General features: G+C 37.8%; 1 protein-coding gene across 1 annotated transcript in view; it reads right to left on the bottom strand.

Annotated features, from left to right (window-relative positions):
* The window catches only part of PLXNA4 (plexin A4), a 588,990-nt gene that overhangs the window by 158,692 nt on the left and 412,957 nt on the right, over nt 1-17,341 (bottom strand). The window contains exon 4 of the mRNA XM_044679013.1: nt 8,877-8,977. Coding sequence (XP_044534948.1) covers nt 8,877-8,977 — 101 coding nt within the window. The remainder of the gene's footprint in view (nt 1-8,876; nt 8,978-17,341) is intronic.

Genomic DNA, 17,341 nt, shown 5'->3' with positions numbered 1-17,341 from the left:
TATAGGGAATAAGAGTAATTCAAGAGTGAGGTTAATTATAAAAATATACTCAGAAATTCACCCTCTAGACCTGTCTGCAGTGAGCCATATATGATGATAGACCTACATCCCTTCAACTTGGGGCTGGACTCATCAGGCAATTTGCTTAGCGTCCTGTAGGATAAATAAATTGTACATGGTTGGCTCTCAATGGTATTCATTTGCTAAATGAATAATGGGCAAATAAATATATCTTGGCATGGCATCTTGCAAGTTTTTCCAAAATATTTTGAAGAGGTTTCCCAGCCCTGTTTCTTCTTCTACCTCATGAAAGTAAAATTTTCATTATTCATTCATTCAACAAATATTAAAGTCCCTACTCTGTTCATTTCTCTGCGCTAGGTATTAGGGAAAATACAAAGTTTAGACAAGAGATAGTTTATGACTTCATGGAGCTGATGAGGAGAGGTGTTGTGATATCTATCTGTCTATCTATCTATATCTATACCTATACCTATATCTATAGCTATACAAATAACTATAATTCAAAATAAGCGTTTTGTGCTAAGTGCTTTGTGAAGTCCAACATTGGGCAAAAGCTATTAACCTCAGAAGCAATCAGGAAAAGCTTAATGGAAGAAGTATAAGTTAGGCTTTAAAAGATGGGTCTCCATTTAAAGGATTTCCACAGGGGTGGGGAAAAATACCCGTGACATCAGGAGCAGAGTGAGGAACAGTAGGGAGGCAGGAAATCGCAGGCTATTTACATGGGGTAGTAAGTTATCCACTTTACCTGGAATGGGGAGTGTGTGTGGCAATGGAGTCATTAGGTAAGATTGGGAAGGAAGAGAGATGACCGAGTGTGGAGGACCCGAAAACTAAGGAGGCCAAGGAAGCTGACCTTTATTCAGGAGGCAATAGAGGACCCCCGAAGGATTTTAAGCAGGAGAGTGATCTAGTTAAATTTACACACAAGGAAGATTCGTCTAGTGATGGTTAGGTTGGGTTGCCTTGGAAGTCTTTGAGCAGAGAGGAACTGATCATTTGTGAGACATGTTGTAATATAGATACTTTTTGAGGTCTAGACTGGATTAGATGGCTTCTGAAATCCCTTTTAACTCTCCCATTCTATGAAATAAGCAGAAGGAATAATTAAAAATAACACCAAGTATTTTCATGCTGATCTCCCTCTTATTCTTGTGGGTCTTTACTCTAGCCCCTGGCTCTACCTCTAGAGCATCTTATTATCCCAACTTGGAGGGAGGTAAGCAGGTGGGGGTCAGGGTAACAGTATAGTACAGTGGATAAACATCTAAAGTCAGAAGATCTGGGTTCAAATCTTATCTCCGATGCCTATTACCTTGTGTGATCATGGGCAGCTACTTAATTTACCTGGGCCTTAGCTTTCTCATTTGTGAAATTAAGGGGTTCAATATGTCTCTTTTTGAGATCTCTTATCTTTCTAGATCCTATGGTGAATTGAATAGTTATTAACTTCAAATGGTGAAAAACAATCACTTCATATGGCAGATGTTAAGGATGGAAGGGAACTCACTTCATTAAGTAAGAGGCAATGGCATTGACAGGGAAGCTTGTAGCAGCAGTGATGGCCAGAATAACCATGTAGTACAATATTTAAAACAAATGCTGTTGGGGCAGCTAGGTAGCACTATGGATAGTAAGCCGGACCCGGATATGGGGGGTCTTGGCTCAAATCCGGCTTTTGATTCTTCCTAAATATGTGACCCTGGGCAAGTCCCTTAATCTCAATTGTTTAGCCCTTATGCTCTTCTGCCTTGGAACTAATACTCAGAATGGATTCTAAGACAGAAGGCAAGGGTTAAAAAAACACATGCTGCTTCCTTTTGCTGTGGCAGTAGAAAATTGTCCAGGGCATCTTCCTCTCCAAAGTCACATATGAAATCCTTTGTGGGCTCGTCAAGGCAAAGAGCCCCTTGTCTATATTAATAATCACAATTAGTCAGAAATCCATAGAAAGTTAATTGTAAGATACCTCAGGCATCACCTAATTCAGGGGGTTTAATCTTTTATTATGTAATAGATTCATTCAGCAGTCTGATGAAGCCCATGGACCCCTTCTCAGAATGTTTTACATGCATGAAATAAAATATGTAGGATTAATAAGGAAACGAATGACATTACAACAAAGATGTCATGTTTTCCCATTCAAGTTTTCAGACTCCCTAAAAAACCTATTCATGGACCCCAGGTTAAGAGCCCCTGATCTAATCCAACTAGCCCATTTTATAAGTAAGGAAACAGAGGTTCAGATTAGTTGTGATGTGCACGCGTGTGTGTATGTGTGTATATTGCCCTTGCCCCAGAAGACTACCATTTTTTATTTCATTTTCTCCTTCTCTTCAGAAACTTTTTTAAAAGAAGCAAGAATTCTTAGAACTCACTCATGCTGGCAGGATAAAGGCATCCTTCCAGGGGAAGAAATCTGGAAGGGGGGTGGAGCTGGGGGTCAGGGCAAGAGAGCAGGGGAGAGACTTTATAAAAGCTGATCTTATCTTTCCTCCTGTAGTGTCTTAGGTTACATGAGCCTTCCATGAGTGACGCTGAAGACTTTTCTTAAGAAAGGTAATGTCTGGGCCAATCAATGAGGCTGGGCCAATGGAGTGAGATCCTGTTACGGGCTAGGACTGAGATAGAATTCTTTGGGCTGGGCACAGGGCCATGAGAATGAAAACAGCAAGGGGGATAGGGACCCACTGAGCCTGGGTTGTTTGGGGGACACATTCTTGGCCTGAGACAAGAGAAGACTGGGAGGGGGTGAGGAGATCTGAATAATTATCATCAAACTTCTCAGGTTAGTGATTGGCTTTTCTCCATCTTTTCCCAGGCCAGGGCAAGAAGAGGTTCTCTTTATTGGTAGAATAGAGTGATTTAAGGACAAAGTTGGTAGAAATACTAGGAATAAGCCTAAAGATTAATGGTTAAACATTTCAACACTCACAATGTACCCATGATTGCAGCAAACGAATGAGGTTACCCCTCTTTAGGGCATGTGTTCCAGAGGCAGAGGCAGAGGGATAGATGGGGGAACCTCTGTCTTGCTTAGATGTGTAATTGCTTTGTGACAACATGGGACAAATAGCAGTAGGTAGGATTTCGGTTACATTAGTCTTTTTTTTTTTTTTTCAGTCCAGTCCACCGCACACCTGTGAACTGGTTGGAATGTTTTCCTCTACTCTGTTTCAGTCATCTGTTTAATCATGTCCCTATTCATGACCTCAAGCATATTACACATACAAACATACACAGACGCACATGCACACTTCCTAGTCATCCATCCTCCTCTCATCTTCCTCTTCATTCATGATCACCATCATGCATTCAACTTCCTTTATCCATGATCAAAAATTGGTGGAGAACAGTAGATGCCATGTTGCTGTAACATATCAAAGGCACTTTCATAATAAAATAATTCTGACTCCTGTTGATATTATGTTTTAGCATTTGTAAAATACTATCTGAGCAACCCTAGTCAAGTCACTTAACCCTGTTGGCCTCAGTTTTCTCATCTGTAAAATGAGCTGGAGAAGGAAATGACAAATCACCCCCAGGATCTTTGACAAGAAAACCCCAAATGAGGTAATGAGGAGTTTGACATCACTGTAAAATGACTGAAATGAATTCCCTCAAAAACGTCCCATAGAGTAAGTAATAAAATGGGCATGAGCCTCATTTTACAATGAGAAAACTTAGAGTGGAGAGATTTAAATGATTTGGCCATAGTCATAGTTACAACTTGTAAAGCTAGGATTCACCCCTCCCTCCACTTCTGGTTTTACCAAAGTTCCTTGACAGATATTGAGTCTGGCAAACAGTGGTTTAATCACCAGGAAGAATGGGAGGTTTTTGCTCTAGTATCTAGTTCAGTGTCTTGCATATAATAAGTACTCAATAAATATTTGTTGGTTTCCTCTGTATGGGTCAGAAATATCAATGTTCAAGATATTTGGGAACTGAAAAGGTCGTGTAATTTAAGGTGAGGTATAGAGGATGGACTGAATGGCAAAGAGGGAAATGGAGTTTGACATTGTAAAGAGAAGGGAAAAGTCAATAACCAAAATCTCCCCTTCTCCTAATCACTGGAAAGTCTTAATTGTGCTCTCGCATATTGTTCTGTTGCTGTGACACTCACTCCTTATAACTAGATTGCTTTGCGTTCACATCCCCATGGGATGTCTTTGTAAGAGGTTTCATTTTCTTACAAACTTCTCCCTTTAACCCAGCTTGTCTCCAGCTCTCTCTCGACACCACAGGACAACTTATTGCCAAGTTGGACTCATCTCAGGTTAAAAATGATACCTCATCATTAAAGGTAGTGGCTGGCTTTCATTTGAACAGCAGGAAGGAAGTGTGGAGGGTCATGCTGGGAATGAGAGGCTTCTTAAAAAGTTAGAGGATAATTTTTCATCAAGTTGCTCTTCTCCTCTTTCCCTCCATGATCAGTGGGCTCCATGAGGAGGTTGGAGTAGGTCCCTAAATCTAAGGGACTTGAGTCTAAGGTCTAATCCTGACACTATCAATTTCATAACCTCAGTAGGCACAACTTTCCCAGGAGAACTGAATTTCTTTTTATTGAAAGGTCTGGAGAAAGAGAGAGAGAGCCCTTTGCTTTCTTTCTCCAAGTATCTTGCAGCACAGTGCAATATATACAGTAGGTACTCAAGAATTTTGTTGAATGGACGAAAAGGAAACATGGGGTAGAAATTACATGCCCATTCATTAGGGTATGGCTAAGTGAACTGTGGTACATGAATATAGCAGAAGTACTTGTAAGAAATAATAAATATGAAGAATTCAGAGATGCATGAGAAGATTTATATGAACTGATGTGGAATAAAACAATTAGAACCAGGAAAATTACATATATAATGACGATAACAATGTAACTGGAAAGACCACCATTACCATCAAAACAAAACTGAAAACAATATAATCATAATGACTCAATATGGCCTCAAAATGAGATGGGAAAATACAAATATGCCCCGCCCCTTCTATGTAAAGATGAAGGACTATAGTTGTAGATTATTACATATAATAAGGTTTATTTCTTGGTAAGTTTTGTGGAACAGTATATTCTTTTTCTTTCTTTTTTTATTATAAGGAATTAGCTCCCCAGGTAGGAGGTAGATATATTTGAAAATAAAGATGATGCAGAAACAAAAGATATTGATAACAAAATTTAAAGGAAATGTAATCATAGAATAAATGAGTTTTAGTGCAGAAAAATACTTTAAACATTTAGCCCAGTTGCATAATTGTAGAGATGAAGGAACTGAAATCCAGAAAGGGCTCAATTCAAAGGTCAATTCCAGGAATATCTTGCATTTACAAAACATTTTAACTTCTTCATAGCATTTTTACACCCATCATTTCATTTTATCCTTACAAAATTATAATAAATGTTTTATTATTCTACTTTTTTCAGATAAGGAGTCTAGGATCAGTCCAAAACATAGCAAGTTAGCAAAGCCAAGACTAATTCCTAATTCCATTCCCCTTCAAAACCACCATTTGGCAATTGGCAGGAATTATTTATAGTCCTAGTTGCATAGATAGAGTAGCTTACTGGAAATAGTGTTCAGGACTTTTAACACCCACTCCCAATTAATCTTTAATTTCTTAATCAGGAATTCTTTAAACTGGAAGACATTGTCCTATAGGAACAGACATCAGATTAAGTACCAGAAAACCTAGGTTTAGGTGATGACTTGCCACTAATGGGAGTATTTTAAACAGAATTTCTGTGACTACTTGTTGGGAGTATTATAATGGGGGTTTAAGCTTCATTTTGGTATTTGAACTAGGAGGTCTATAAAAGCTCCTTTTCAATTCCAAGATTTTTTTTAACCAATTACATATAATAAATTTTCTCATAAGTTTTACGAAATTATATAATCCAAACTGTCTCCTTCACTGCCTTCCCTTCCTTCCCTCTTCTGGAACTAACAAACGCATCAATCTTGATTATTCATGTATTATAATGCAAAATATTTCCATGTTGATAATTTTTATAAGAGAATAATTTTATAAAACCAAAAACCCCAAACAAAAAACAAATAAACTAAAGTGAAAAATTGTATTTTTTGATCTGAACTCCAATTCCAACAGTTCTTTCTCTGGAGGATAGCATTCTTTGTCAAAAGTCCCTCAGAATTGTCCTAGATCATACTATTGCTGAGAGCATCTAAGTCTATCTCAGCTGATCATTATACAATATTGCTGTTACTATGTCTAATGTTCTTGTTACTGCATCTAATGTTCTCATTGTTCTTATTTCACTTTGCTTCACTTCATGTGGATCTTTCCAGCTCTTTCTGAAATCATCCTGTTCATCATATCTTATAGCATGATGGTATTCCATCACCATCATATACCACAATTTGTTTAGCCATTACCCAGTTGAGGGACATCCCTTTGGTTTCCAATTCTTTATCACCACAAAAAGAGCAGCTATAGATTTTTTTTATACAAGTAGGTCCTTCAACCCTTTTTAAAATCCCTTTTTTAATTGTTAGATCAAAGGGTATGTGTTGTTTTATAGCCCTTTGGGCATAATTCCAAATTTCCCCCAAAAAGTCAACTCTGAGATTTTGTGGTTCTGTGATTATATTCTGATATCTACTAAACTAGACCTCAATTTTTTTCTTCATTAAGAAGGGAGCGATAATGCCTTCTCTGTCTAGCACACAGGATTGTTGTTGAGATCAAATTAATGTATATATAAAGGGTTTTGAAATCTCTTGTCATGCTAAGGTTTTAATCATTCATTTTCTAAATTAGAATTAAAAAAAATTAATAAGCATTGTTCAGGTGGACTATATCCATTTTCTGGGGTAAATCTTCTCTCTGCCTTTCCAGAGCTACCAAACCCCTTTTGCTCATAAGAGCTGAGTGTTATCTAGGGATGATGGGAGAAGCACCTGGCAGGGATCAAAGCTGACATGGAAACCCACTCCTGGGTCCCACAGGCATCAGATGACAATGTGTGGACAGCCCTACTGATTGCCTATGAATGGTGTCAGGTGTGGAAGCCTAAAGCAATGAGAAGCTGAACCCTTCTTACTCTGTAGGCTCAAAGCCCCAGAAAATTGAAGTTTCTCCCAGGCTGGGCATTAGCCAGAAGGCTGTGGTCCAAAGCACTCCCCACCTTCTGCAGGGAAGCCTTTCCTGTCCTCTTGTTCCCCCAATGTTAGTACTAGCACCTTCCATCTGAGATTACCTTCTGTTTGGTGTGCGTATGCATACATACATACATATACACATATTTGTATGTATGTATGTATATATATATACACACACACACACACACACATATATATATATATATATATATTTGTATGTCCTAAGTACATAATTGTTTGTGCATCATCTCCTCAATTAAAATGGGACCTTCTTGAGGGGAGGGATCATGTTTTGCCCTTACCTGCATACTTAATGCTCAGCCCAATTCCCTCTAAGTAAGCACTTAGAAATGCCTGTTGGGAGTGCCCTACCCTCAGGGAAACTTGGACCCTCTGTGAAGACTCCACAATGCACCTGAGGTGATTCAGCAATGTGGATCTGGGAGAAAGGCCAACACTCTGCCTGACCTGAAAAATTCTACTTAGATTACTCCCTCTGTGACACTTTCTTGGATTCAGCAGAGCTGGTCTCTATTCATTATTGCCTTTTTTTTGATGAGCACCCCAGGAACTCCCCACTGTCCTCATCAGGCATATATTTACATATATTAACATATATTCTACTTGTCTTTTTTTCTGGGGTACCATCATTTAGGTGTCTATTATCTGTAAGTGATACTTTATACTTCTCAACGGCAAGGATGGAATCATGGGGCCATCTTCTTAGTTTGTGATTTAACCATAACTTAATACATTCTACCCAATGATCACCTTTTATATCAAGCCTAAATCTATGTCTTCACATTTCATACATCTCCTTTTGGGGCCAACCAATTTGGGGCCAATTGATTTAAGTCTAACGACATCACCTCCTCATCCCTCATTCTGATGACTATGATGACGATAACAACAAAAATCAATATTTATATAGCACTTAAAGATTTGTACTATACTTTACAAAAATTATTATACTTTATCATCTTTTTCCAGAAAGGTAGATGCTATTACTACCCCCATTTTAGAGCTAAGGAAACTGAGGCATATATCAGTTAAATGACTTGTCCAGGATCACAAAGTAAATGTCTGAGATTGGATTTGAACCCATCTTCCCTGATTCTAAGTTCAGCATGCTTTTCATTGCACCACCTAATTACCTCTAACTACCAAGTTTTCTCTTCTCCAAGCTAAATAATTTCATATCTTTACCTGATGCTCAAATGTCGGTTGAAATGAATACAATTAAATAAGGTGAGTCAGAGTCACTCCCAGAACCACTCATTTCTCCCAATACATGGCATTGCTCTGACATTCTAATCTGACTCCTCTCTGTTAGATGCTTTCCATTTTTTATCTTCTGTATGGTTCTTAAGAGGAGGTAGAAAGGGCAAAGGAAAAAAAAGAAAAGAAAGGAAATTATATGTATGTAATTATATACATACATGTATATATATGTATGTATATATATATAGAGAGAGAGGAGAAGGAGGAGGAGGAAAAGGAGAAAAGGAAAGAAAGAAAGAGAAAGAAAGAAAGCAAGAAAGAAAGAGAGAGAAAGAAAAAGAAAGGAAGAAAGCAAGCAAGAAAGCAAGTAAGCAAGCAAGAAAGAAAGAAAGAAAAGAAGAGAAAAGAAAAGAAAAGAAGAAAAGGAAAGGAAGGAAGGAAGAAAGGAAGGAAGAAAGAAAGAGAAGGAAAAATTGTGGAAAGAAGCAGAAAGCAGGTACCAGTAGTACTCACGTGTTATGAAGCACACACCAACCACAGTGGGGGTCTCCTGAGCCAAGACATTCACTGCAGCTTCGATACTGACTACAGGACTCAACGGGAACTCTGGTCAGCTATAAGGACAAGAAACAAGTTGTTAAAAATCTTGCAAGAAACTCAGTGGTTCATCCTGTAAAATACTTAGCACAGCACAGAATTTTAAACATGGAAAAATATTACTTAAAAAACCTCCTTACTTTCTGTCTTAGAATCAATACTAAATATTGGTTCCAAGGCAGAAGGGTGGTAAGGGTGAGGCAAATGGGTTGAAGAGTCTTGCTCAGTGACACACAGCTAGGAAGTGTCTGAGAAAATATTAGATTTTCTGATCCTCAGTTTGCTTTTTTGAAAAACTGAGATAAGAACACTTGTATTTCCCATGTCCCTAAGGCTTTCAAATTGGAAGTACTTTGTAAATCTTTAAGCAATATAGAAAAAGGATTCATTATTACTTTTATTAGTGGATTAGGAGTGTTCTCTCCCCCTTTAGACTGTGAACTCTTTGAGAACAAGAACTGTATTCTGCTTCACTCCCTTCTTTTTCATCCCTACCTTAGTACAGTGCCTGGCACATAGCAAGCACTTAACAAATGTTTATTGACTAAATATTGTTGCTAGACTTGGAAGGGGTCTTGAGAAACTATGCAATCTAGTTTTCGCTTTGATGAATTGAATTGAACTGATAATACTTCTCTGCTTGCCTGTGTCAGAGACCAGGGGATCTCAAGTCATCTTTCTTTTTAATTATATTTTTTTCAATGAACATGCTTATATTTTCTCTTCCTCCCACCTCTCCCTTTAAAAAGAAAATGAAAGAAAAACAAAACCTTTGTAACAAATATGCTGTCTTAAAATCCTGACATCTCACACAAAGCTTGAATTCTTTTCAGAGCAATAATTTGAATAGGGTCAACAAGGGTGGGAAATGTAAGGGGTACTAATAGCACTGCCAAGTCAGTGGGCATGAAAATTCCCTTAGCTATTGGCTTCTTCTTCTCCTGAAGGATCCTTAAGGATTTTTAAAAATTATAAAATCTATTTCTGTTATTCACACATATATAACCACATATAAAACTATATGCATTTTTCACCATTTCCAAACTAGAAGTATATCCACAAACATTCGACTTGTGACATTAATTTCTTAGAAAAACAATGAACTAGAGGCAGGTAGTTGGCTCAGTGGATAGAGTTTCCAGGCTTGGAGATGGGAGGTCCTGGATTCAAATCTGGACTCAGACACTTCCTAGCTGAGTGACTGGGCAAATAATTTAACCCCAAATGCCTAGTCCTTACTGTTCTTCTGCCTTGGCACTGATATTAACCATTAGTTGGAAGGAAGGAAGAAAGAAAGAAGGAAGGAAGGAAGGAAGGAAGGAAGGAAGGAAGGAAGGAAGACAATGAACTTTAACTTTCATTTTCTCCACTTTCTTTTCCAGAGTCCACTTTATTCTCCCAGCTAGTTCATCCTCTAACTCTGGTGTTTCACCTGGGCTCACCTTTTGGCTGTCCTAGAGAGACTTTATATTCAAGGTCATGGGTCTGTGTTCATCTTTCCTGCTTTTATTTTAAAAGGCTATTTGTAGTCTAAAGCTTTTGTTTCTATATCACCTTTGTTTCTCAATATATATCCCTTTCCCTCCCCAACCTGACAAGTCATCCCTTGTCACAAAGAAAAAAAATTAGGAAGATCAATCAAGATGTCAACCACATCTGACAGCATGTGCAGTGTTCCATTTTCATAATTCCCCACCTCTGCAAAGAAGAGAGGAAGGTTCTATTTTTCTTCTAATAAGGAACCATAAACTTTCTCAGTAGCCTCAGCTCACTTTTTTTAGGGTACTGGCTCTAAGGGTTTTCTCTAGAAGATCAGGCTTTGCACGCTGTCAGAGAGTCATCAGGGATTATCTCTCCTATATATATATATATAATTTGATACTATCGTTCACCAGTAGATTGTTATGTAAAATGTCCCACAGACTTTCTCTGTGTGAACCTAACTTCCCAATTTCCCACAGTCTCCTAAAGATTACAGGGAGACAGATTTAGGCTTCACCTAAGGAAAAACTGCTTCATAATGAGAACTGTCCAGAAATGGAATGATTGACTTCAGCAGAAAATGAGTGCGCCATCACTGGAGGTTGTTAAATAGTTTGAGAACTATTTGCAAGAGATGTTGTGGATGATGAGATGAGATGAGAGCGGTATCTAGTCATTTCTGTGCATGGGGCTAGTAGATTGGCGTTGTAGGTTGGGGTGTAGAGTCTTTTGGGGTACAGCCTTGAAAATAGGAGTGTTGTTAAGGAGTGTGTTCCTAAGCTGGTGAAGGGCAGAAAGTGACCCAAGGATGCATCTACTATTCTTACTGTTGTGGGCATAGGATGGGCAAGAAAGAAATGCCCAACAACATTGCTCTCAACAAATTTCTCACCATGGTTGCCCACCCTAGTTATAGCTTGAGTAAGGATTCAGGCTTTGTGTTAAGGGTCAGGGTCTTAAGATTTTGGTTTACTGAGAACCTTGACCTATGACACAGACATGTCAGAGCAAATAGGAAAGGGCTCAGGAAATGTTGTCGATTCAATTCAATTAAACAAAGATTTAGCTAGGATTCAGCTATTGTTAACCTCGTGACACAGAGTCATCATTGATCAACCCTTTGATGCAGTTCGTGCTTGAGACCTTGAACAATATACAGCACAGCCCAATGCACAGACTTTCCTTGGGGATACACATAACACAAGAGAACAAAAACACAGACAGACAGGGAAAAGCAGACAAGTAACAAGACTCTTTGGAGCTACACTGCTCTGCCCCAAAGTGGTCTCATCTGTCTTTCTCAATCTCTCTCCTTCCAAAACATACAGCTTTATCACCACAGGGTAATGGGCCAAGTTAAATACAAACACAGAAGCCTGGGCTCTCTTTTTGTTTTTGTCTGCTACAATGAAAAGGGACTTTGGAATTAGAGGACCAGGATTCAGAGTGACCTGCTTAAGCTATGTGACCTTGGGTAGGTCACAAACTTCATGAGCCTCAGTTTCCTCATCTGTTAAATGACAAAATTAGACTTGATGGTCTCAGTTTTCTCTTCCATCTATGATTTATGATTCCATGATCTATGGCTTAGAAACAACTTCAGAATGGTGTATTCATTGTTTAAAGGTATTGGCAACAGTTGTTGCTTTCCTGTTGGTTCTTTCTGACCTGGCCCTATTCTGGTCCTGGTAGAAGTTATTTGTTTAATTTATTTTTAGCACTTTAATAACTTTTTTCCTCAATCGCATATATAAAAAATTAATCTCAGTTTTTAAAAATTTGAGCTAAATTCTTCTCCCCTTTCCCCCAGATGGCAAGCAATCTGATATAGATTTGCATATGCAATAATGTAAAATATTTTCCATATTAGTCATTTTGTGGAAGAGAACTCAAGAAATGAAATATAGTATTTTTTGGTCTGAATTTAGACTCTTTCTCTGAAGGTGGACAGCATTTTTCATCATAAGTCCTTGGGGATTGTCTTGAATTATTATATTGCTAAGAAAAGCTAGGTTATTCACAATGGTTTAACATATTATATTGCTTTTACTAAGTACAATGTTCTCCTGGTTCTGCTCACTTCATTCTGTATCAATTCATATAGGTTAATCCAGGTTTTTCTGAAATCTTCCTTCTCATCATTTCTTATAGCCCAATAGTATTCAATTACAATCACATACTACAACTTGTTCTACCGTTCTCATGGTAGTTATTAGACTAGACAATCTTTGAACTACTTCCTTCCAGTTCTAATATTCTAGGGAATTTTTAACATTTTATTCCTTGAATCCATCCACACTGATTTTATTAGTATAGCCCTACTTTCATATTTCTTTGTCTTTCCTGGTGTTCCAACATTCTCTATCTTCATTGACTTTTTTTAAAGCAGTTTCTTTCCATTTTTGGTATGTTTTTGTTTTGTATGCTCTCTTTTCTATTAATCTTTCAGGAGAGGAAAATTCCATGCCTTTTACTGCCCAATTGTTCTCCTTTTTATTCTCAAGATTGGACACCAAAATATTGGATCACAAAATAATTGTCTATTGATCACTCCTACTACTTCCTTCCATCATGGGCAAATAGATACATGAGTTATCTTTTGACCATGTAATTTATCCCTTCTTAATGGAATTATGTATCTTAACTGTGGGAGTCTTATATACCCATTGCATAGGAAAGAAGGTGGTTGATAATAATTACTATCCTTTAGCCATCCAAGAAATGAATTTTGGAGTGGGAAGAAGCCTTACAGACTATTTAGTTTATGCCTATCTCATGGATATCCACGTCTTTGATAGAGAAACTGAGAATCACAGAGTTTGAGACTCACTCAAGGTTAACAGAATCATTTAGTTAGTAGAAGAGGCAAGATTAGAATTCATGTCTCTTGTCTAACAGACTTTCTTTGTAAGCAATAATTTCCAAATCCTGAAATTGTTCACTTTTAAAAATATTTATTTTAGAGTTCCTATTGATTTTTTGCATCTATTTTCTCTCCAAAACATGTACTGAGAATTCTCACCAGTCTGTCTTTCACTTTTCTGTTCCTTCTTGCCATTGCTGTAGCTTTGCACAGTGTTGGGTTGTCTCTGGTTCTATCTCCTCCTGGTACACTGTTTGATACTTGAAATATTCCCTTCCATTTTCCTTGTGTTTCTGCCCCTTCTCAGTAGGTACTGTGATGGAGCTGAGGCTGTATACCAATAGCTGTTTTTTGTTATTTCTAATTTTGATATGCAACTTCTTAAGATCTAAAGAATGGTATAGTGGAAAGAACTCTTGATTCAGATTGGTTGAATGGCAACAGTGATAGATTTGGATTCCGACAAGGGTTCTGCCCTTGAATACTTCTGTGAAAGATCAAACTGTTTCATTTCTATAGGCCTCAGTTTCCTCATCTATAAAATGATTGAGTAGGATTAGATGGCCTTCAAGATAATTTTTAGCATTATAGGTGGTATAGTGGATGCAACACTAGTCCTAAAGTCAGGAAGATAAGTTCAAATCCAGCCTCAGATTCTTACTAGCTGGGTGATCCTGAGCTAGTCACTTCTGTCTGCCTCACTTTCTACAAATGGGAATAATAATAGCACCTAATTCTCAGGATTGTTGTGAGTATCAAATGAGTGAATATTTGCAAAGCACTCAGCAGGTATTCAATAAATGCTTGCTGCAATCCTATTACCTTGGTTAAGTTATTTATTCTTTCTGGACCCCAGTGCCTTGTGCTTAAATGATGAGATGATATTAGAGAGCCAAAAAAGTCTCTTTTAAATCTAAAGCCTATGGTCCTGTGAATTAAAAATATCCAAATTTAGGTTGGGTTCCTATCTCTGCTACCTAGTAGTTGTATAACTTTGGGCAAGATACTTAATCCCCCTGCACCTCAGTTTCATCATATTTAAAATGGAGTTAATAGGGGGCAAGTAGGTGGCTCAGAAGACAGAGAGATAGACCTGGAGAGGGGAAGTAAAGAGTTCAAATTTGACTGCAGACACATCCTAGCTTTGTGACCCTGGACAAATTACTTTATCCCAAATGTCCAGACCTTATCACCCTTCTGTCTTGGGTTGAGACCTTTAATAAGAGCTATTCTAATATAGATGAGTCCCTCATACTTACTGTAAGGGACAATTTGGATCACCTTTGCCAAGCTCCCCTTTTCACTTCGATTTTCTTCTATCCCTGACTCACTTAGCAGGGTATAATGGAGAGGATACTGAGTTAGGAATCTGGTGGTCTAGGTTCCAATCCTGACATTGCAACTAACTTGCTATGATACTCTAAAATCTTAGTTTTTCTCACCTATAAAAATGAAGTTGATAGTAGGAGATTCCATAAGTTTATATTTAACTCTGAATCTTCATGTAATAAGAAATTTACTTTGTACCTAACACTTTGGCATGACCTTGAAGAAAAATAAATGTTTGTTTTATAAAAGGCTTTCTTTTCTTTCCTATCTAAAACTGTGGATGTCACTAAAGAAGGCGCTCCATCTTTTTGGTTCCCTTCTCCCTTCTGGAAGGGGTGAAATGGCTGACTCTCATCTTGCCTTTTTCTACCCTACCTCTTTTCTTTTCTCACACCTGGGATTACTGAGAACTTATTGGCATTCTGAGAGTTATACTTCAGAAGAATGAACACTCTCTCAAAGTTCCGAGAGGGCTCTGGACTTTTGCTACCTTTGATCTGAAAGGAGACATTAAAACACTGATGCTCCTTATGAGCACTTCTTTTTTTAATTAATTAATTTTTATTCTTCCATGGTTACATGATTCATATTCTTTCCCCTCCTCTTCTCCCTCCCCCCTCCTGTTGCCAACAAGCAATTCAACTAGGTTTTATATGCATCACTGATCAAGACCTATTTACATATTATTAATATTTGCAATAGAGTGATCATTTAGTGTCTACATCCCCAATCATATCCACATCGAACCATGTGATCAAGCAAATGTTTTTCTTCTGCATTTCTACTCCCACAGTTCTTTCTCTGGATAGTGTTCTTTCTGCCTTTTGCAGGGTTGATTGTACCTCTGCACTACATGGATCATTGCATTACTGCTAGTAGAGAAGTCCATTACATTCGATTGTGCCGCAGTATATCAATCTACAGAGGACTTCTTAATGGAGGTTAGGGATTATTCCTAAAAATGTTCCTAGATTTGCTGTATCTTTGCTGTCTATGACAGAATTTTTAGTTTATGAACCATCTCCAGGGAAAATTTCTCTATGCCTCTCAAGGGACTTAGCCTCCACTTAATATATTGGTGAAATACCACTAGCCACCATAATGGAGCTAGCTTCAGCCTATTTCCCTAAGGCAATGCTGCTATTTGAGTTGGGGGAACATGACTTCCATGTAAATCTAGGTAATCAATCAATATACATTTATTAAGTTCCTACTGTGTGCCAGGCACTCTGTTAAGAATTACAGAAAGTATCTTTGGCCCAGGGGCATGTACTTAGCATATAATCGATACACATTTCTTCTAGGAAACGTTGTTTGTACAAGAGAAATGCAAAATGTATTTTCAAATATGAATCTCAACTGCTATGTTGAGTTATTGCTTCTAATCATTAATTCCAGAAGCTTATTACAGAACTCCTCCCTCTAAGATGAAGGATTATGAGCCAGTTTCCAGGCACTGTTCCCTGACTGGATTTCTGCAGGTAATTTTGAATGGTTCAAGGAGTCTTGCAATTCACATATCATGTCCTTATTAAATTCTCTATACATTATTCCCATATATATTTCTGATCTGATCCTCCAACTCTCTTACTCTTAAACTAAAGAATGACATTCTCTCTCTCCCCCCCTCTCTCTCTTTCTCCTCCTCCTCTCCCTCTCTAGCTCTCTCTCTAGCTCTCCTCTCTTTCCCTCTCATGTATTTTATAGCTAAATAGTCTCTCATGAGTACTAACTTCCATAAAAGTTTTATTTCTTTAATTAACAAAAATCTAATTTCTCTCCATTTCAACCCTCCTTCCCACCTGAGTCTGTTGGTGGGGGAAATGGAAGAACAAATTCCTTGTAACAAATATGTATGGTCAAGAAAAATAAATCCCCTCAATGATTATGTTCAAGTATATATATATATCATCCTGTACTCTGAATCTATCACCTCATTCTCAGGAGGTGGAGAGTATGCTTAATCATCAGTCCTCTGGAATTATGGATGGTCATTAAGTTAATCATAGTTCTTACAGCTTTCAAATTTACTCATCTTTATGATATAATAAATGGAAAATATTTTTTCAATTACCATAATTATATTTTCACAGTGTTGGTCCCTAATGCCTATATTTATCTAGTTACCAAAGAACAATACCCCCACTGATCAAACAATTTGATCATTTCCAACAATGCAAATTAGAAACTATGATATTAGTGTTAGCCATCGTTATTTATTAGCAGACTGTGTCTACTATAACAGTTGGATTTTTAAAAGGCATAGATCAAAATTAAGATGTTTATAGTGCTATTAAAAGTAAATACTTGAGAAAGTCCAGCAGCAAAACTTTCAGAACTTCCAGTCTCAGAAACATCTAGAGGAGGCAGATACTTGTGCCTATACCAGAGGGCAATGTGGAGAAGGGGAGATTTAGGAACTATTCTCTTTGGGGGTGGGGGTGGGAAGTGAGACAAGATGGCAATTTTGAGACAGGAAGCCACCACATTCTCCCAATATTTCCCTCTGAACAATTTCAAAATAATGCTTAAAATCAAAATTTGGAATGGCAGAGCCAACAAAAGGTCAGAGTGAGATATTTTTTCCAAACTAAGACAATTCAGAAGGTTGGCAGAAGAGGTTTATGACAGCTACATAGGAGATAACCCAGAGTACACATGGTGGCAGAACCAGTAATGGGCCTTACAGATAGGCTCAACAGCTTCA

This window comes from Gracilinanus agilis, chromosome 5, assembly GCF_016433145.1.
Source record: "Gracilinanus agilis isolate LMUSP501 chromosome 5, AgileGrace, whole genome shotgun sequence".
NCBI lineage: Eukaryota > Metazoa > Chordata > Mammalia > Didelphimorphia > Didelphidae > Gracilinanus > Gracilinanus agilis.
The sequence above is the reverse complement of the archived record's forward strand: the minus strand, read 5'-3'. Positions and strand labels throughout refer to the sequence as shown.